The following is a 21,457-nucleotide window of genomic DNA, read 5'->3' on the forward strand; positions in this document are numbered from 1 at the left end:
TTGCAGCAGTGGTCTCCTTAAAGCATTTTTAGATCTGTGCAAAATAAGAAGCAATAATCTTCTGGCTGTTTTGCCCTCACTTGATACAAACGCCAAGAGAGGGGAAGTTGATAACTTCTCTATTTACTACAATAGGGTAGTCATTGACAATCACACAAAGTTTAGCACGAGTGCAGTAAAAGTCTGAAGTAAGAACAGATAAGTCCTAAAGGAACTGCCTGGGGCAGGGCAAAGGAGAAATTTATTGAGGGTATCTTGGAACAACCTTTGTTTGTCTTTTGTACGAGTACAGATAAGGGCATTTCTGCTTAAGAAAGTGGGAATTGCTAAGGAAACTCCTCAAAAACCAAGAAGCAGCCGATCCCTCAAGCATATCCAATTGAGGCATTTGAAGGGATCAGGAAGAACCTTTGCACAATAAGTACTTATTTTGCAGGAACTTCCTCACATCTCCCCTGCCACGTGCTTGATTCACTTCTGAATCACCATTATGTGCTAGGCTACAGAAACCAACAGCCTTCTCGCTCTCTACAGGATTGAGTAATATCCCCATGGGAAAGTCAAAAGAAATGTTACGTTCCAGTGTGGTTTTTTGCCTTACCTTTAAATTCCTTAGCATGATTAAAAGTGTTTACATCATCAAATATGAGTACAAGGAAAGCATGCAAAAAACCCAGCCTGTATTAAATCAAGCACTCTTCATCGTGCTATGAAATGCAACCAACAAGAATCAGGAAAGAATGGCAACTTAACAGACATGTAACATCAAAATACTCTTCAGGATTCCTGAAAGAGAAATTCTAGACAGTTTCTGAACCTCAAGCTTGAATATGCTTTGCTAAAAGACAGGACAAATTATACCACGTTCTGGTTCAGAAAGGAAGAAATTAAAGCCTACCATAGAAACAGATGCATCTTCAGAGGATTTCTGGTAGAGACTGGAAATTTTTTCAGCACGCATAAGGTATTCTGCAGTCTTCCTTTTCACTGCTTCTCGACGAGTTGGACTTGATTCACCTCAATGGAGAAAAAGAAGTTTTTTCTACAGAGAGAGGTACTAAGTAATCAAAGTACACAACTGCTTTGATTCTACCTTTTTTATTTCCTTTGGGTTACTCATAATCAAACCTACAGATATGCATCTTATAAAAAAGCAAGTATTATGATCTCAGAGTTGTACAAAAATAACAATTTAAGCCTTGCTATAGAATAAGGTAAATAAAAAGTCTTACCTCATTTTTCTGCAACCTAGCATATGTTCCTATGGTAACATAAGTAAGAACTCAGACAAACCACTGACTCGAACGTTGTACTCAAAAAACCAAACTCAATTAGGGAAGACATGGTAAGATATTTACAACAAAACAATAAAGAAACTTGGGGTTTTTTCTCCTGTTTCTAAGTACAAAGGAAAGCCAGAAATGCTATTAATAGCCAGAGGCAACATGAGAGACACCAGAAACTCTTGCTCACAGCTTTCTGATGCTAGATGCTCCTTGTCTGCTGGCTTGGGGTCACACAGGAAGAAAGAATGAAGCACTGGAGCCAACTACTTCACTTCCCAGAGGGCTGAACCACCACTGTGCTATGTCTAATCCACCCAAACTCTTGCAAGAGGTGAGAATCCTGCGATACTGCATAAATTCTGTATTCACTCTCAAATTCACAGTTTATGTTTAGGCATTCCCATCGTGAGCAGTATATTGTTATAATAGACTCAGTTTGTGATGACAACACCCAACCAGTGAACTGCCAAGCAAAGATAAAAAGACTGTGAGCCACAACTGTTACCACAGAGAATTGAGATTGCTATGCAGAAAAATAGCTAGAGACAACTGTCCCAGAAGGAGCCTGAACAACAGCAGAGACTTCGTATGGCCCTACAGTCTCTTCCAGCCCTAACTGAGCCATCCAAGACTTGCAGAGACACAGCCTAGGCAGGGACAGCTTCTGCACCTGCAGGTGCAAGCCAGCACCTCTCACACACTGATGCTCAAACAGGACAAAGAACTGCAAGGATATCTGCCTAAGAGCTACTCAACATGAAAGTCACAGTAAGGAACAGGAGAGGTAATAAATTCAACACGCAAATACACAAACCCTAAGCAGCAGCAGATAACAGAGACAATAACGAAGACGGGAACTCATTTAAGACACTGATCAATGGGCCATGAAAGGAACCTCTGAGTGTAACCTTGAAGAAGTTCAACCAGAACCTTGGCAACTGATAAGAAGGAAAACAGCATTATTGTGGGTTATCTAGAATGGGTATCATAAAAAAGAGCAAATTTATTATGGGATGTCTGAGGGAGAACTTACTGTGCAAATTCTTGCATGCAAAACATTAAGGGAGGTTTCCAAGGGGTGATTGTGGCAATGTGTAAGACATTGTGAGATGTCTCAGGGCAGGATTAAAAGTAAGGAAAAGGATGGGTCAAGTTGAATGGGGAGCACAAACAGGACAAAACAAGAGGTGGGAACTTCATGGGTCAGTTGTGTGTGTAAGCAGGCTGCTGGTCAATATGGCTGTCTGACTTAGTCCTGTACCTGACCACCACTGTCTGTGTTACCTTCTCATGCAACTGTTCCTCACTAGAACCATAGAACGGTTTGGGTTGGAAGGGACCTTACAGACCATCTAGTTCCACCCCCCCTGCCATGGGCAGGGACCCCTTCCACTAGACCAGGTTGCTCAAAGCCTCATCCAGCCTGGCCTTGAACACTTCAGGGATGGGGCATCCACAGCCTCTTTGGGCAATCTGTTCCAGTGCCTCACCACCCTCTCTGGGAAGAACTTCTTCCTGATACCTAATCTAAACCTCCCTGCTTTCAATTTAAACCCATTACCCCTTGTCCAGTCAGTACAGGCCCTTGTAAAAAGTCCTCTCCCAGCTTCCTTGTAGCCCCTTCAGGTACTAGTTTTTGCATTAGTGTGCTCATTACTCTCCGTGCACAAGATCCACCAACAAACTCCCAAGAGATAAGCAGGCGAGTCAGACAACATCTGCGAGCTGGACCATGGAGCCGACTACCAGAGAAACCTGACCAGCAGGCCTTCCCCAACCAGCAGCAGTTCAAGCAGTTGGGCTGTTCACTGCCCGTGGCTATGCAGGTGTCTCTAAAGGCAGTATCCTTCTGCTTGTGTCAATCGATTTCTGGTCAGCCGTGCCCATACAGAGTATGTGTGCACACATGGAAGCCCCTCTCAGAAATCTGCACTCAGCTTCACGACTGGTAGGACCCAAGGAAAGGGTAAGCTGCAGCCACCTCTCCTCAGCAGTTCATAGCAGGAGGAATCGCTCTGATCCTTCTATCAGCCAGATGTGGCCAGCTTTAACACCAGCTCCTCAATAAAGAAGAAGGAGCAGGTTGTCTGACTTCAATTTTCCCACAACACTTTCTAGATGGCAGAGAATAATGCAAGACTAAGCATAGGGTCTCTTCACAAAGGTCATGGAGAGCTCCTCTGCTGTAGGCTCTCAGAGCTGCTGTTTTCTCCCTGCCCCCATACAAGAGAAAACGAATCACTGCTCTCGCTTTAAACAACCCACAGACTCGGAGTGTGAAGAAGGCAGAGGCTCTTTCCCACTTCATGTTGCCCTGGTCTACCACTAGTCACGTTGACCCTGTTATAAAATAAAAGACTCCTCCCTCCCTTTCATAGCATGACTACAAACTACGTTAAACACACAGAACCCTCGCACCAACTCCGTCAAGAATATGTAGAAAAGACTTGGGATCTACTCCAAGCTCTGCTGTGACTGATCTATTGTAAATCCTATTATCTACCTAAACTTGGTTTGGGAAGAAACTGGACAGTCAAAAATTCAGTGCACTTCTACATATTACAGATATGTACCAATTTCTCAGTAATTTCTCTCACTCTAAAGACAGAGGGGATTTTATTCCAGGTCCAGCACCTCTAATATCAGCCTTCACTCAGTGGGACTCTCCTGATGAAATTCCCCTAGATGAGACTGCCAGTCTTATTCCCATCTAGGATAAAAAAAAAAAACAACGCTCAATTGTTTGAATCTGGCTTTATCAGAAGAGAATAGATACACAGTATTTTATAAGTGTGTGTTGTAATTTCTTAAAGCATGACTAACACTCTTCCTTTCATCTCTACACTTAATCTTACGGCACCATAAAACTTCCTTATGCCGATCCACTGGTGATCGACCATATTCTCTCAGACAGACAAAGTGGCAGTCGCTCAGGGACAAGTCATCTGCACAGCAGCAATAGACTCTTCATCCAGCATTTTCTTGAAGCAGACTGGTAGAAAACTGCTAGGTTAGTGTCTAAGGCTACCATAAAAGTCAAGCTTCCTGCTTAATTGTTAGTTATGTGTATTTAGTTTGGATGTTTATTGCCTTTTTTCAATGCTTCAGTAATTTTACAGTAATTAACGCAAACAAGCTAGGATGTCCCCTTAGAGCTGTCTTTGTTCTCCCTACTTTCACAAGACATTAATTTCAGTTTTCCTTCTACTTTTCCTTCCTGAGTAATTTGTTAAATAACATTTGCAAACTGTTCACTCGTTAAAATCTTCAGCCATAAAAGAGAGTGTGGATTCACAAAACAGCATTTACTCAAGTTTTTGCATCTTATTTCTGAGTAAGATCATTAACATCTCTGTGTCCGAATACTTTAACAGGTGGATGTTTGAGAATTGGATTTAAGAAAAAAGGATTTTGGCTTTTTATTCTTTACATTAATTTACATTACAAGAAAATGTAAAAAGCTACATCCCAATACAAATTCCCATTTAAATAGTCAGTAACTCACAAGAATCTGTAAAGAAGCACAGGTTATTAATTTTAAAAATAAATAAACCATATTACTTTAAAAGCCTTAAACACAGGGTAATGAGTAATAATAAAGACCTCATTACACTAAAAATAATTTTTAGCATTTATGCCAAGTTTCAGGTCACAGAACTCTTCACTGAAAACTAAATAAATCACTAAAACACAGTACTAGAACAAATCCTTACATTTGACAGATGTTAAAGCTATGATGCAGACTTTATGCATTTTTTTTTAAATGCAATATTACATTTTGTTATAGGATAGTGTTTTAAGTTACGCAAAATGTGTACTCTCAAAAGAATTGACTAATTTATTCCTAGTTAAGACTTTTGATTTAAACATTCTGTGAGCATATTGAGCTCCTGTTTCCATTCTGTGGTTAGCTCACAATAATCTAAAGAGGTACGTCTCTTTAATTACAATTTATACTTGAAAGGCATTTTTCTTTAAATGGTAGCAAACAGGAAATGTTTAAACTGTGTCAAAGCCTTTGATGAATCTTTACAACTGCTCATAAAAGATCATCCTGCTTAAAATAATATTGATTTTTCATTTATTTTCCTAGATACTAGAAGATTTACGTTTCATCTGATCAGGATCAAAGCTTCTCCCCCCTCCTGATCACTGGGATTAAATCAGCAATGTCATTTTACATGTTTAAAAACTGCACTGCTAAAGCAAGATATAAAAGTGTAGCAAGGCTGATCATAGAGACCTTAGAATAAAAACCCCTCAAGATTCCCCATCTCTCTCCCTCTCTCTCCCTCTGCATTTGCTATGGAGCAGCTGTGCCTCACACACATTCACATGAATGAAAATATTAAGGCGAGAAACCACCCACTTAGTTTATTTTCCATATGACTTTCCTGTAATTATTTTGTAAACTGTTCACACAACAATATATAAAAACATCTGCAAAAACAGGTAATTAATGTGTCAAGCCAAACTAATGCATTTTTTATGGTGTCCATGCTTCGTCAACTGTAATTATAACTCTTTTTAAGCAAATGATGATGTGTTTGTTGCAATGTGCAAGTGGTTATTTTAGATGCTCTGTTTACTATTACTGCAAACAGAATATAAAAACTCTACAGCTACTTTGTTGCACATATAAGCCTTCATCTACACAAGCACAAGCAGGCTTCTCTCTCGTTTTCCAAAGGCTTTGCCTATTTCAAAGAAATAAAAATATCTTAAAATGAAAATAGGCTTTGGAAAAGCTGACCAGGCCACCCGCTGACCAAAGTAACAGTAGCCAGGACATTAGGACAACAGCCAATGATTTAAAATTTGTTCTTTAATTTTTATTTCTAAGGACGGCTCAGATACAATATATTTACAAAAACAGACTTTACTAACAACATTCAAACGATCTTGGGCATTTGATAGAGGAAAACCACAAATATCAGAATAACTGTGCCATTGAGTTCATCTGTGACTTGCCTGCTTGTTTTCCCATAGCCACCGATTTGAACAAAAAATACAGAGAAGCAGCATTTCCACAGAGTATGTCCATGGCAGCAGCTTCTGGGAAACTAGCAATATTCTGGTTGTCTTCTACTCACACCTCACAGCACCTCAGAAGAGTACATACTTCTGAGAGATCAGCTAACTCAGTGCTGAAGTGTTAACATTTAACTGTTGCTCAATTAACTGTTTATTCAGGCATCAATGCTTCTGTAATTCTATCATACAGGAAAATAACTTATGTTCTGCTATTAATAGCAGAAGATATTGGAAGTGGGCTGTACCCAATAAACTCAAACCAACAACAAACAAATCCAGGCAGTAAGGACCCTGGGAAAAATCCGTCCTTCTACCCCTGAATAATCCAGGGTACTACTAACGGAACACATGTCAGATGCATAGAAGTGCTGTTAAACTTGCCCTGGTCCTTAACTGCTCTCCTCCACCGATCCAGGGCGAAGTCACGTGGAAGATGCGCATCTTACTGGATGGTAACAAAGACAGGTCTAGTCACCATTTGCCACTAACGTATACAACATCCCACATTCAGTAAATCACAGTATGTAGAACTCACACAGGAATTCTAGATACTCCTTCCTTCCTTTGTTTCTGACCACCTCCAAATCACCCCCCACCAGGCACTGGAGATTCTCCTCAGGAAGAGTCAGTCTGTCAGGACCACAGTAATGCACTCCCCACCTAACTAGCTGCTTGACCAGCACGTGGACACTTCCACAGAAAAGGTATGGCTAACAAGTTAGCACCACCTGCCCCAATCCTCTGTAACCTCCATATTTGAAATCTTCCTGCTTTTCTCTCGAACTTGCTAAAAATAAATGTGGGCTGCCTTTATTTAAAGAAGATATCAGAAGAGATTTGCTCCAGGAAGGAACGTCCTCTCGCAGAACAGGCTACAAGGAACTTGTGGGAGATTGCCTGTTGTGCTAACCCCAAACTCCATGTTCTTAACAATTTAAGCAGTAAAACTTTCTCTAAATACTGAAATCTTCAATGAAACATTTATAATTGCCAAATCTAACAGCTATAATACCATTTTTTATTTTTAAAAGTTTCTTTATCTTCTTCACAGTCTTCCTGCACGTATCACCCAGCTGGATTGCTGAATTTTTCAAAGAATTGCTCTCTATAAAAATGCAAGGGAGTAAGCCTTAAAAGATTTATTTCTTCTCACAATGAAAAGAGGTTTAGCAGCACCTTCCTTATTAGTGGGTAGCCCAGCTGTTATTTTTGCCTAATTGGTTCAAGAGGACCTCTGTTCTTCTTAGGGCAAACACTTCTTACATCATGTGAAGCAGACTCCTTTGTCCATATTAGCCAAACAAAAGCTCAGGCACACCGTAAGTGACAATGCGACTCATAATCCAGCACAGGTTTGTCACCACTTTGGACACAGTTTTATAACCCTGGAATTTATTTCAGGAAACTGAAGAGCTGCTGATTTTGGAATGAGTCTCCACCAACTTTCACAAGAGAGTGGGTAACCCTTAATTTTCAAACAATTACTTAAGTAAAACATGGCAGGTGCTGGGGTAGATGGACACTTTGGCATCAAGAGAAGACACTACAGATTTTGGCAGCAGGTGGCAGCTTGGAATTGTGAAATAAGCCCACTAGCTCATTGTCTCCAGTATGCTACGTATTATTTTAATGATGAGTTCCTCTGAGGTAGTGACCAAATTCTGCAGCTGAAAAAAAAAAACCAACCAAACCTGTAAATAATCAAAAATAAGACCAAGATTATGCCCATTATGGTAAAACAATTAGAAGTGATCTTTTTGCCTTTTTTTTTTTTTTAACATTCTGAGAAAGCCAAAATTTATTAAGACGCACCACATTTATCAGAACCTTGAAAGTTCATTTATCTTGCTTTTTGAAGATTCAGGACAGTGCTGTACTCCAGCAACCAAGAAGAAAAGCCACTTAAAAGGTAAACCTCTCATGCCAAAGCACAAATACATGACAGTGGGTAAACACCTAAGAATTTTTATTCCGACTTTCCAGCGTGCTTATAACTATTAGGTCTATAATTTAAACATCGTTTTCATTGCAGGTTACTCAAGACCCAGACCTACACTTCCTGTGAAGTTACCAATTCTGCATCCTGTAGAAAACCTAAGGTTACACACCAGTGGTGTAAATGCCTAGGTAAACACCTCTCTGGAAAAAAAAAATACCTTGGCACATGTGCCAAAGTAAAGATTACAGAGAAGAATGGTGTGGGTGAAATGTCTTGGAGTGACCGGTAAAGCAGGAGTCAGTAACACTCAAGATAATAAGAAATGTAACCTTCCAGAAACACTAATCAACCAACGTGTTTATAGAGAAACTCTTACGTTAAAACCACAAGGTGGTGGTAGCTTTTCATGTGCGTGTGACTATCTGGAAAAAAAACTAAAATCACAGAATGGTTTGGGTTGGAAGGGACCTTTAAAGGTCATCTAGTCCAAGCTCCCTGCAGTGAGCAGGGACACCACCTTCCATGAGATCAGGTTGCTCAGAGCCCCATCCAGCCTGTCCCTGAGTGTTTCCAAGGATGGGGCTTCTTACACAGCACACACCATTCCAGGAAGGAAAAGCTTAACTTCCCATCCATCTGCTGAAACTTATCAACTGCAAGGTATTTCACCAAAGTAAGACTTCACAATGTGAGAAATATTCTTGAACACTTTCCTGTGAAACTACATAAGAATAAGGGGGGAAAAACCCCTTGTGAGTGTTGCAAGAGAGAAGGACAAGCAGTGGCATCCTAGCACAGATGAGGAAACAAAATGGTGACAGCAGCAGTAAGTCCAACACAAGCACCATAGGAACAGGAGGAGAGCACTGACAGTCAGAGCAAGGAAAGAAGTTACGGAGGCCACCACCACAGAAGACAGGAAAAAGACTTCCCACTTCCCTGCACTCTTCCTTCTTAACTAAAAGGACAAGGCCAAATTAGAATTAGCAACCACAAATATTCCTTGTTTCTGAGCAGAGGGAACCCAGGCACACAGACACCTACCTACCCCTGCAAGTAAGAACAAGTTACTGCAGTTTGAAGCATAAAGTATTGCAGAAAGAAAAAAGAAAAAAAGACAGATGAAAAAACAATTACGAGATTCATCAGTTCTGATGGTCTAATAGTACTCACATCTATGTATTAAATATAACTCACAGGTACCTTTATATAGTACAATGGAAAATGGTATCTTTCCATGAGCAATCACTAAAATCCCTAAAACAGAAGAGCCAGTGGCAGGCTCTGTAGAGATCAAACCTATACTAGTCCTATGCAGTTCTGAAGCTAGAAAGGCTATTTTAAGATACTGGAAGGGAAAAGAGGACAGGAAAAGAGAAAAGGAAGACGTGAAAAGAGAGAAGCTGTATATAACTGGTTTGGGAGTGGGGTGTGTGGAAATCAGAGCACTGATTATCATGCAGCATCATGCCCTTAAACAGATTTATGCAATTTTTCAATTCCAGCTAGTAATTTGCCTCAATTCACCTACACTGCCAGAGGCATTTAATTCTGCAGCCAGAGACTTCAATTTTCTCACCTAAGGACAGAAGCAGCACCGTAACCTGGATCAATCTGTTCTGTCTACACTGTATGCTGGAAGAAGTGTGGCAACCCTACTAGGTCTTCTGCTGGGAGGTAGAAACCCCACATAGCAACAGTCAAAAAAAAAGATTAATGCACTTAGCTGCAGCTAAGAGCTGGCTAAGAAGAGCTGAGATAAAAGGCTGTGCAGGCAGGAAGAGGGGTCTGTCAGAGGCTGGGCACAAGCAGCAACCTGGCAAGGAGCTGTTACGAGGAGAGACTCTGAAATCTTGGAAAGGTCAGATCAGCACTAAGCCATTGTGGCTAGCTGCATCCCCAAGAAGAGGGAAGAAAGAACAGATATTTAAGGCACAGCTCATCACATATTTATTTATTCTTTAACAGCCACATGCTAAGCAATGGCATTGAGTCATCACATCACACCCTACATGTTGGTTTACAGGTATTGCTACAATTCAGCTTTACATGCCTGTAAGGCTCTAAGCTGTGCAGCAGGTGCTAAAGCCCAGACTCTTACCAGTCTCTGGATGCAGACCTTGCAGTTGAAGTGGAACTTTGCCTTGAGTATTCCTTTACGTAGCTGAATCTGCATTTATACATTAACCGACCTCACCATACCTTACTGGCAGATGCTGTATTTTACTGCTTTGCCATGATGAGGTGTCTAAACCCAGTAATTTTGCATCATTCAGGGTTATCCATCCAGCACCTACTGCACAGTGATGGATCCTACAGCACTTATCTGCTCTGAAGCTCTGTATGGTCCGCAATGGGCCTGGTAGCCAACACATTTCGGTTATGAACAGCTCATAGCCCATATTTGCATGGGTTTCAGCATCACTGACAGCACAGTGGGATTAGAGGACATTTTTTAACCACAAGATTTTCAGTGTCCCTTCTTTATCTAGCTTCATGTCAATAAATAAGTCCTTCTATACACATCTAAACTTTTGAAACAGCCACTGTGATGTCAAAGTTGCATGGTGCACTAGGAGAGAGGGAGCACTTTGTATGGTTGCTTAGAAAGCCCAGCCCAAACAGTCCTACAGCATCCTCACAGTCCAATGGCAGGAAACAGACGGTTTTCAGCTCCTTCGGAAGGAACCAGCGCAATAGGTTTTTGTCTTGACTGGTTCCAGCCTCCATGGAAGCATAAAGCTACAAAGTGAATAAGGTGAGTGATGATACACCACAGGAGTACAGAGGTCTGAGATCAGATAGGGAGAATTACAGTTCTGTCAGTCACCCTGTCGTTAACCTTTCCCTGTGGGGCCCAGCGCAACTCCAGGGGTTTTCCTGCAGGTATCAGCTCACCCCCAGCGCATCTTCTCAGAAGATAAGTCTGTTGTTTCCTCAAAGACATTGCTCCAACCAGGTACAGCTATGAGGCACCTCAGAAACTGACTAAGAGGTTGTTACTCTAGATGAGAAACACTACCCAAAAGACTTAACAAGTGAAAGGAATTGAAAGGAAAGCTACTGGGTTGTAACAGAAATTGTCTTCCTAAGTGCCATTCAACAAACAAGCAAGGTGCTTTTCACTCTGAAAGGCAGAAACGCGCTGGTGGAACAGCCATGGCTGTTCCCCTCTTCATAAAGCACTGTCTTCTTGGCATTCTGTCAAGCATGGTCCTGTTTGCATCCCTGGCTCCATCACAAGTTCAAATCACAGCCCATCATAATCCCAGTAATTAGACACAAGTTGGTTTGTTTTCAGTATATCCAAAAATATCATCTAGTTGTCCAAAGTATTCCCAGCATTTCATTGTATATGCATTTCTGGGTTAACAGTCAAAGTCATTTTAGCAAGGTTCCAGTAATTCGTGTAATTTTTGTTCCAGCTTTGTTTACTGGATAAACATGAAAATAGCACGGAGCGGTACAGAACTGACATTCGCAGCTCGCTTTCAAAGACACCAGCAGCCTATCTACAAGTTGGAGATACCGAACACAAAACACAAGTACCTGAAAAACAGCTTATGTGACTTCAGACATGCCCCATACTTCCTGCAACAAGGTCTGTGCTGCCTAGCTGAACCAGCACCCTAAAACAAACAAATATTCATTGTGCCCAGCCACAGCTGCTACACATGTGAAAACAAACACCCCAAATCTCTGACAGAGTAAATGGATCATCTCCCTTCAGATGTAAGCATGTGTAACATGGAGCCCCGTACATACAGGAATTAACACATTTGCTTTCTAAACCACATGGAACAGAGCTTGTACTTTTCTACACGGACTAGACCGACCATACTGTGAAGCCTTCTTGCTTCATCATGTGCCTGAAGTTACTGAAACTCAGCAAAAAGCAAATGTGTTAACTCTAATTATCACACAGCTCAAACTGCCCAGATCCATAATGAATATAACTTGAGAATGGCTGGAGTTTGAGAAAGAGGAGCAGTTTATACAGATAGGACTCTCTCCTTTATTACAAAAAACTATTAATTTCAGCTTCCTGATCTATTTTTTCCTAGAATAAACTATGCCCTACACCAAAGTCAGGGAAAGCACTACTTCACATAAAAAAACAGTTAACTTCCAGCCTAGAAGTTGGAAGCTTGCTATCGATTAGTGCATTATTTCCATCACAAGGCCTGAAGCAATGCATTGACCTCAAAGTGCTCTGACATGCTAACAAAACAAAGGAACAGCTGTAATTGTGAGCCAAAGTTTCTATCAGTTACTATGCTTAGTAAGCTTAAAAGGTAGATTTGAATTCCGGAAGGTTTCAGCTTGTGGAGAATTGTTTAACCATCCTGCACAACCTTTACAGACCTGCCTTCCAAAAGCTCCAAAATCCTGCACACCGCAATGCCCAGAAAACACAAGAGGGGCAGCAGAATGAGTATGCAGTCAGAGGAAAAGGGAAAGGATGGCAGGTATTCCCTCTCACCGCACGCAAGGGAGCTCTGGCATAAATTAAACGAGGAGGTACAAGAGTTACAGGTAGTTCAGTGGCAGCTCAAGGGCTCTACTGCCCGTCTAAAAACTTGTTCTCCTTCCCACTGACAAACCTAATACTAAATGCATGTAGGGAGCAGAACTAGGCCCAAGGTGTGTAAAGAGTCTGAGGTATACACCAGCCTCTCAGAGTGCAGACTGCCTTCCTTCCCTAAGTGACATGCAGATCAGGCCTTTTGGCAGGACGATGGATAGGACATCAAAAAATTTAGTAATAAAACCCTCCAAGAGGCTAGCAGAGGAAAATACGCACGCATCTTGCACAGTACAAATAACAACAGTATGTTTCAGAGAGCATGCACACACAGCTGAAAAGGAAGGCAAGACACACATTTCTTTGGTGTAAGCCCACACTTCACCTGTCTCATCTAGCATTAGTGTCATCAGCTCAGGGCTGGAAAGTCATCGGGAAAGTAGCAGACCCAAGCATGCTCTGCCTGCCATTACGGAAGTCGGCTACTTCAAACTAAACAACTGAAGTCTATAAACCTGCAGTAATAACCTTACTCGTACATGATTTTGATGAGGCAGCCTTAAGAAGTAAACAGAACTTCGTGTACCAAGCCTAAAGGAGCAGCTGGCAACAGAAACTCCCTTATCTTTCTGATACATGTAACCAACTCATAGAGGCACTACATTTCAGAGGTAATTGAGAGAAGTTTCAAACACAGAGGATGGATGATGCTTCTTTTCCCCTCCTGCTACATCGGACACATTTCCTGATTGCAATACTTAGGTGGCAATTTCTATTTTCTTGGTGCCACCACGTGGCAAATATATGTATTACCATTTAACATGCAAAAGCCACTTCCACAGGCCACACATCCTGCAACGGCTGTACACCAAAAGGCCATGTCCTTTTTATATGTGTGTGGGAGCATATATGAACACTGTGTTTCACTTTCAGACACTACAAAGGCTAGTTTACACAAAATAGGCTAAAAATAATCAGTGGCAACAGACCAGAGGCATTTTGTAACAACTGCACCATTCTTATCTTTGAAAGGAGCATGTTGTTATCCACATGAAATACGTAACCAGGGATGTTTAAATAGCTGAAGTGATTGGGTTAAGGTTGTGGGGTTTTATTGCAACATACAGTGAATATTCACGTATCAACATTACACATATCACCCTCACAAAGGAACTAGATTAAAATGCATGACATAGACAGCTATCTGTATTTTTTGTTGGATTTGGTTTTGTTCTCAGTTTTTTCGGTTTTGGGTTTTTGGTTGGTTGTTTTTTTTACTGTCCCCATGGATCCTGAGAAGACATGTATTTTAAGGAATGCATTGGCATCAGGCCTATCATTATAGAGAGGGACACCAGTGTCTCCTTGCCAGCTTGCAGAAGCTCCAAGAAGAAAGCACACAAGATGAGCTGGATCTAGCCAAAGCAAAGGATGACCATTTATTTTCTTTCCACACCCACAGCTATGCAGGTTAACACACAGAAAGGAGAGTCAACTGCTGAAAACTAGCCTGTGTGCACTTATGATCCCAAGGCATAAGATGGCAGTTAAAAATCAACTCACTCCTGTTATTCCCTCCCCTGTGCTGTACAGACGCAATGTCAGGTCAAAGCAGATCATACAAACACAGAAGAAGTTGCAGGCTGGCAACACATTTCTCCATCCACCAGGAACACCCCTACCCATACACACAGAGGTACCACCACTATAAATTCGTTAACAACCGCCAGTGTACTGAGTTTCATCAGAGAAACAGGGCAGGATATCATGTTTTTCTAAAACTCCTTGATTTCTTTTTTCCTAGCCTGAATAGCATGGATAGCAGTGGGCAAAGAACAAAGGATTAGTAGTCATCTGAGGTAGCTGGATGAGTAGGTAGTCAACAGCAAAGCAGCAAAAGTCCTTAGAGGAAATGTTAGCAAATGTAAGTAAAAAGCTCAACCCACTCTAGTTTAACGAGTTAGTACGCATCAGTTGAGCAAGTCACCTACAACATATGCCAGAACAGCCTTTCACAGCTTCAAGGTAAACATATTACCATAAGAATTACCATGGATTCAAAATCAACACATTTAACCACTGCCCCAACTCAAGTACGCGTGCATAGTTATCACAGCTCAACTAAGGTGCGATAGCCTGACTTCTGTTAGTGCCCTAATAGTGTGAAACTGTTTAATAAAGCAAGCTTTTTGAAACTGAAACTTGACCTGTCAGTTTAAAACTGCATCACGGCAGCCTTGCATCACAGCAAGTAGAGAGAAGTGGTTATGTGACGAAACAGTATATTCCTCGGAAGACCATAACTGAATGGCACACAGGTCTAGGAAGAAAGGCATTAGTAAAGAAGGAATAGCTGGGCTCTCCAACAGGTTTGCCAGCACATTCAGCGTCACGAATGAAAAGTATTTTGATAACACAGGCAAGAAAAGATAGGCTGCTGTTGAAAAGCTGCAACAAGCAGCAAAGCAGCAACCCTACTGACATCACTGGGGCTTGAAAAGAGGTGGATTAGACTTCTGGCTTCGCTTAAAGTCTAAGACGCTTTAAGCGAAGCCTATGCACATATCTTGGCCCATACCTCCAGCTTTCTTCAGTAACCTATACATTATTTTATGCCAGGCTCCATTAAAGCAGCTCAGCAGGTAACTTCCATTCCTAGAACTGTTCAGAGGGTCTGGACCCCTGCTGTGCATCGTACTGAGTGGAGCAAAAGCTTCTGCTTGTATGTGCTTGGTACATTAGCATTTAAGTTCAGAACTGGAGCAGCAACATGCATCTGTGGTGTACACTGTCACACAAAGCCACAATTCTAATCTCACTCATCTGATCCGTGTGGGACAGAAGCACAATACACAGACCTTGAATTCACCCCAGGAAAAAACAAATCTTTTCCTGTGCTTTATAGTTTTAAACCATTGTTGGACAAAATGCAAATATATGAGGTTATGACTCTAGATTCTCAAGAACTAGAGATGGAAGGGAAAAAAAAAATGTTCCCTGACTGGCAATGTGGAAAGCAACTCTGCAGAAACTCATGGATAGTTGCATCTGGTCAGTCAACAACAGCTTTTTGCAGACATACATATTGACACACCAGAGTTTTGGGGAAAAAAAAAGAATCCTGTTCTGTAGCAGTGTAGGCATGTAAGTTTGTATGCAACCAATAGCTAGGAAAAGGAGAACAGTTTAGTGGAAGAAACAAGAGGCTGTGAGCCAAGAATAGTTCTAATCCTGTTGTGATTGGGAAGTTAACCTGAGTCTGCCTCTCCCCATGCGTAAAATGGGGATAATTAATCCTCACTTAACCATGTAAATTGAATAATGTTTCAACAGTGCTGCAAGTGCCACATATTAATTAATGCCTAGGTAATAAAAAGGAAGGAGGCAAAAGTGGAGCACTCTGCTACTTACCTGCAAGTCGGAGGTTGTGCCGCAATTTTAAAAGATGAGATATTTGGCACTTGGAAGATGAGACCCCAAATTATCATTCAGTCTTAAGAGAGAAAGATTTCTCCCTCTCTCTCATCTGTACAGAGGCTAACAAGCACATGAAAGCCAGGCACACATCATTCTGCGTTTCACATCATCTCTTCGCAACACAGCAAGCTGACATTAGCTAAGGAAATGCCATAAACAAATACTCCTAACCAAAGATAAGGCAAACACAGTGGGCAGATCCATACCTTGAACACCTTCCAGAAGCAGATCAACCCCCTTTCTATAAAAGCTGAAGGCAGTTTCATAATCTTCTTCCTCCTCCTTCTTCAAGGCCAGTTTTATCAACTCGCCCGCTTTCTCCAGGTAATCTTGTTTGCCAGGCTTCGGTTTTAAGCTTCCAGTAAACAGACCATGGCTTTCCCTCTCCCCTTCAGGTTTGCTCCACTCCTGCTCAGCTGCCAGCGTGCCTTGTACTGGGGGCTCAGAAGTTAGGCAAAGACCAACAGCTCTACTGGGAGAACTTTGGTTGGATGCCATTCCATCATCTAACTCAGCAAGAGAGTCTACATCGACTGTCAGAGAGATCAGGTCACTGTCACTGGAGAAGCCTGAAAGCACAGTCGGAAAGACATCCAATTACTCTACATTTCTCACATACCTTAGGAAACTCCAAAATTCTTTATCCCACGTAAAGATTTTAGCTTTCTTCTCACCTATGCAGCTTCCTGAGACTTTGTGCACAGAAATTCCCTGCATGTAAAGCTGTCTTAAAAATTACTTTCGAGTACCTCTAGAAACATCATTTTTAAAGTTACTTACAAGCTCCACAGAGCAACCGATGTTCGTTTTAATACTGAGAATGAAGAGACCAACACCTAACACCCAACTTAAACTTTCAAAGCCTGCACGCTGTTGGGCTCCAAGAAATTACAAAACTAACCCTCTCGGTGTGAATGCTATTAGAAAAGTCAATCAGCACGAGCTGGATTACTGTTGCAAGAAACCCCAACATACTGTTTTAAATCAGTGAGATGAAGCATCCCCAAGACAGTAAATTTGAGTTTTAATCAACACAGAGGTACTGTCAGCTTATGCATCATGCAGCACTCTTGCATCTACCATGTATCCTCTTCTTCCATTGCTAACACAGGGAAAAATGAATTTGTCTACACCTCTTTCACTGAAATTTGAGCTGACACATTTTATTTTACATTTGCCATAACCTAAAATCATATATACTTACTGCAAGCCAACCTTCAGTAACTAAACCACAGCAATTTAGCAGGGTTATTTGGAAATTAATGGCAACAAATACACTTTACGCGTACACCGTTTCATCCTGTAAGGATTATCATCCATGAAAAGCAGTCACTCACAATTATGACTTTCTAATAATTTAAATTCCACCGTGTAAAGGAAAACTTCCAGATCTTACCTCCACATTCTGATTGGCTCGTAAGTGTCACATCATCACGTCCACTTAACTCTTTTCGAACTGAAAAGGACAAGAATGACAGAAATGTTTCTGGCATGCTTTTGTACAACAGCTTAGATCTTCACTTGCCATCAAAATGAAAGGGCACGACCCTACTACAGGTGAAAGTACATAATATGAAACTGCTCTTTGACGGGCTATTAGAGACATCCATTTGGTGGCACACCATTAAAATTGTGGCAGTGGTACTAGATTTGCCATTGCCTCCAAGGTTCAAGAAACAGAACACAGGTGCTTGCTTAGGGCAGGATAATTCAAAACTCAGCACTCCAACTCACCTAATTTCAATAGCAGCAGCACTTTAATCCCTATCTCTCACTGCTCTGATGAGTTACAGCTAAGGAGACTTAAAACAAGAGAGCCTTCAAAGCTGGGACCTACACACCAAGAAAAAAAAAAAAGCCAGCTTTCAGTCTCAAAAATGTCATTCCAGAATAGTACCCTGCATGAGACATATGGAGCGAGCCACGAATTTGGCAGTGCCACCTGGATATCAAGTGGCAGTTTGTTTTATCACCTTGGCACATGTACCTACTGAGGCAATAAAACAGGCAACAAGGTCAAGACATTCAGCTGTCTGTACACACAGAGAAAGTAAATTCTGAGCTAAAAAACCTGGTGTCTGTTTTCTTTTGTATTATCACCAGTCAAGAGTTTATCCACATTATCAGGTGAAGTGTTCTGACTCATCCTCAAACAGTATGCGGCAGTAGCAAGGAGCTGACTCGAAGGCAACTAATTCAAACTTTTCGATTTTGCAACTCTAGAGACAGAGGGAGATTGTAATTTATGGAAGAGGAGTAAGAAAGCACTGTAGAAATACTGCTTTTCTAAAAGCTAGCAGTTCCTTTAACCTGAGTTAGAGGAGAAAACAGGCAGGAGAACAGATTACCAGCCCCTCTCTGTCTGAAAAGCGAGGGACAGCAACACCTAGTGACACAAGACTACCTGACAGGAGGGGTCAGGGTGCACAGAAGACAATGCTCCCAAACTTTTCTGGGGAGGTACATCAAGCAAAGAGTCCATGCAGGGAACTCGGACTGTGTAGCCGCGAGTCCTGCAAGAAAGAGGGCCACCTCACCACAGAATGGTTAAAGGAAGAAGGAAGATTCATTAATTAGTTAATGGGCCATTCATCTGTCCAATTTAAGGACAGCAATGTCGAATTTGGGTGTGGAGGACCAAGAATTTACTAAACAGCATTTTAGAGGAGTCAAGTGATTTTGTTCAGCGAAGAGAAATTGCTAGCTAGGGAATGTATAGGTGGAAGCAGAGCTGACTGACAGGCAAGGGGTGCAGGTAACGGATGGAAAAGCTGGTGGTTTGTGCAAGGGATGTGCTGGCCACCCACACGAGACGGATCAGTGCACCCCCACAGCGCAGATTTCAGACAGACCCAAGCTCCTCTCCCTACAGCCCAAACAAAACCATGCTTGCTCTTCTCTTGCAGCCCACCTGACCACAGCTAGCATGGCACAGAGGCTGAGCTAATAAACTTGACTTAAGGGCAGGTTTAGAGCCCCGGTCTGGCACCACATAACCACAGTCATGGGGCTTCCAATCAGCCTGAGGGGGGTAGGCAGAGTCTGAACTGCATAGGCTTATTTTGGGGAAGGTAACGTGAACATGGTAAAACAGAAGGCGAGGGGGAAATATTAGCTTCCTGGAGGATTTCTCTAAACCATCTGACGATTGGTATAGACACACTTTTGGAGAGGAAGTTGGACATTTGAACATCACCGCACGTACCCAGAGAAGATGACAGACTGTCAGGAATATTTGATGAGTATCATGACGCCAAAAATCGAACATAAATTCCTGTCTTTGTCTCTGCCTTAAGCAATTTCACCAGGTATATAAGGAGTAAATGTAGTTTCCAAACAAAACCTGATGGAAAGTCGGGGCACACAGATCCCTGTGGAAGCAAGAAATGCCTAACTGCTTTTACAAGCAAGATACTTAGCGCTTATGTTGGTACAAAAACATTTCTACTACCATTAATTTGCTGCTTCTACCATTAATTTACACACCTTCTACAGAGTGAACTTTGAAAAGAGCAGATGACAGTGAGAAAACCCAACCCACCCTTATAAGCAAACACCAGCACCTGTTAGGAAGGGGTTCGATACCCCTCAGTACGACAGCTTGAAGGAGCAGTGCCCACAGGGAGGCACCTGAACACTCATAAAACACACACAGCGAACTAGTCCCAGTTATCTACCATCATCAGACAGGGAAAAATTAGATGCAGGCAGGATGCCCGGAGAAGAAGCAGGGAGAGGACTCAGAGCCGAGTATTGCCACTGCCATCTAGAGGCCTTAAAGACAGATGTTTCCTTCTGCCCCTAGAACCCCGCCAAAAATTCAGTTTTGAACATCAGAAAATATGAGCTGGAAGACACAGAGGTTTTTAGAAAAAGATAACTCCATAAATCACATTTGGCATCTGGAAATCCTGTGCTCATAGTTGTTTGAAAGCATCCCCTAAAGCACTCCAACCAATTCAGAGGAAGGATATCCATCACTTTTTCTATTTTCCAGCATTTTTTTTCCCTTTCAGTATTTTATCTTACATAAAAGGAGGTGCTTTTCTTCTTCTAAAAACGATGCCCTTGTGAATGAAGTATAGAAATGTTCACGTTAAGCTTTTTTAGAAGCACTTTTACTTTTATAAGGCACAGTGTAAATTGGGCGTGTCAAAATCTGGAATGTTAAATTTCACAGAAACAGTGCCCCTTTAAAACAAGTCACCCGTATTTATGATAACTACCTTCTCTAATTAAACAGCTCTATACCTTCCCTTCACAGAACAATGCATTGTGGGTGCATTAGTCCATCAACATCACAGAAGGAGCTACAAAATAAGCTGCAAAACTCACTGCAGATGTAGACTGTATTACATAACTGAGTGTGTAGTTACTGACACTGAAAGATCCCAGTGGCAAGTCATACAACCTCATGGAAAAAATAAGCAAGCCACGATTAGAAGCTCGTTATTCAATCAGAGCTTTAGCAAAGTAAGTTCAACATCAGAGAGAGACCAGAGGAAATTTAGTTCTTAACGGGGAAAAAAATCAAAAAAATCCCAAATAAGCTTTAAAAGTGTTTGTATAATATTGCATATTTATACATCAGTGTAAAACAGTTCCAAAGGAAAATCTGAAGGGTTGGAAAATAATTTGTTGAAGGCACAAGGTCTGAAACATAACTATGAAACCCCTAAGTATCTAAAAGACTGCATGGTACCTGGCAGATGAATATACGGAGAGAAGCTTAAGGTAGCTCAGGCTCCAGAAGCAGACAAGAAGCCGAAGCACAGTATTTACTTGGGCTGCCAGACCCTGCCTTACAGATAGACTATTTAGGACAAGTGACGTGCCACAAATTACACTGTGTCTGGTATCCAACCCAGCACGTGCATCTCTACAGCGTGCTAAGGAAGTGCCATCTTAGGAAAAGGGACGCACCCTCCAGTGGCATAGCACAACCAGAAAACCTCAGCAAGCTAAGGGAGGAATTTCCAACATTCATCTGAGCGCAGCTCACGCTGGCTCAAACACACATCATCTCAGACCTTCTAGAATATGGAGCTCTTTTTAGGAAAAGATAAAATGCTGGCAGTTTCTGTAAGAGACTTAAGCAACTTGCTTATCTCCCTGAGCCCTGCAGTCAGCTTTAACATTCCCCACTCCCATATGCTCAGTTCAGAAGGCATACTTAAATTTCTAAAATACGACATG

General features: G+C 41.7%; 1 protein-coding gene across 1 annotated transcript in view; it reads right to left on the reverse strand.

The window, feature by feature from the left end:
* Positions 1-898: 898 nt before the first annotated feature.
* Positions 899-21,457, reverse strand: part of LOC104507390 (ribosomal protein S6 kinase delta-1-like) — a gene marked incomplete at its 3' end in the record, with an annotated part of 36,622 nt that continues 16,063 nt past the window's right edge. Inside the window, exons 6-8 of the mRNA XM_010148645.1 lie at positions 17,658-17,717; positions 16,468-16,830; positions 899-1,017 (exon numbers count right to left, since the gene is read on the reverse strand). Of these exons, the coding sequence (XP_010146947.1) occupies positions 899-1,017; positions 16,468-16,830; positions 17,658-17,717 (542 nt within the window). The remainder of the gene's footprint in view (positions 1,018-16,467; positions 16,831-17,657; positions 17,718-21,457) is intronic.

Source organism: Eurypyga helias, unplaced genomic scaffold (genome assembly GCF_000690775.1).
Source record: "Eurypyga helias isolate BGI_N326 unplaced genomic scaffold, ASM69077v1 Scaffold31973, whole genome shotgun sequence".
Classification (NCBI taxonomy): Eukaryota; Metazoa; Chordata; class Aves; order Eurypygiformes; family Eurypygidae; genus Eurypyga; species Eurypyga helias.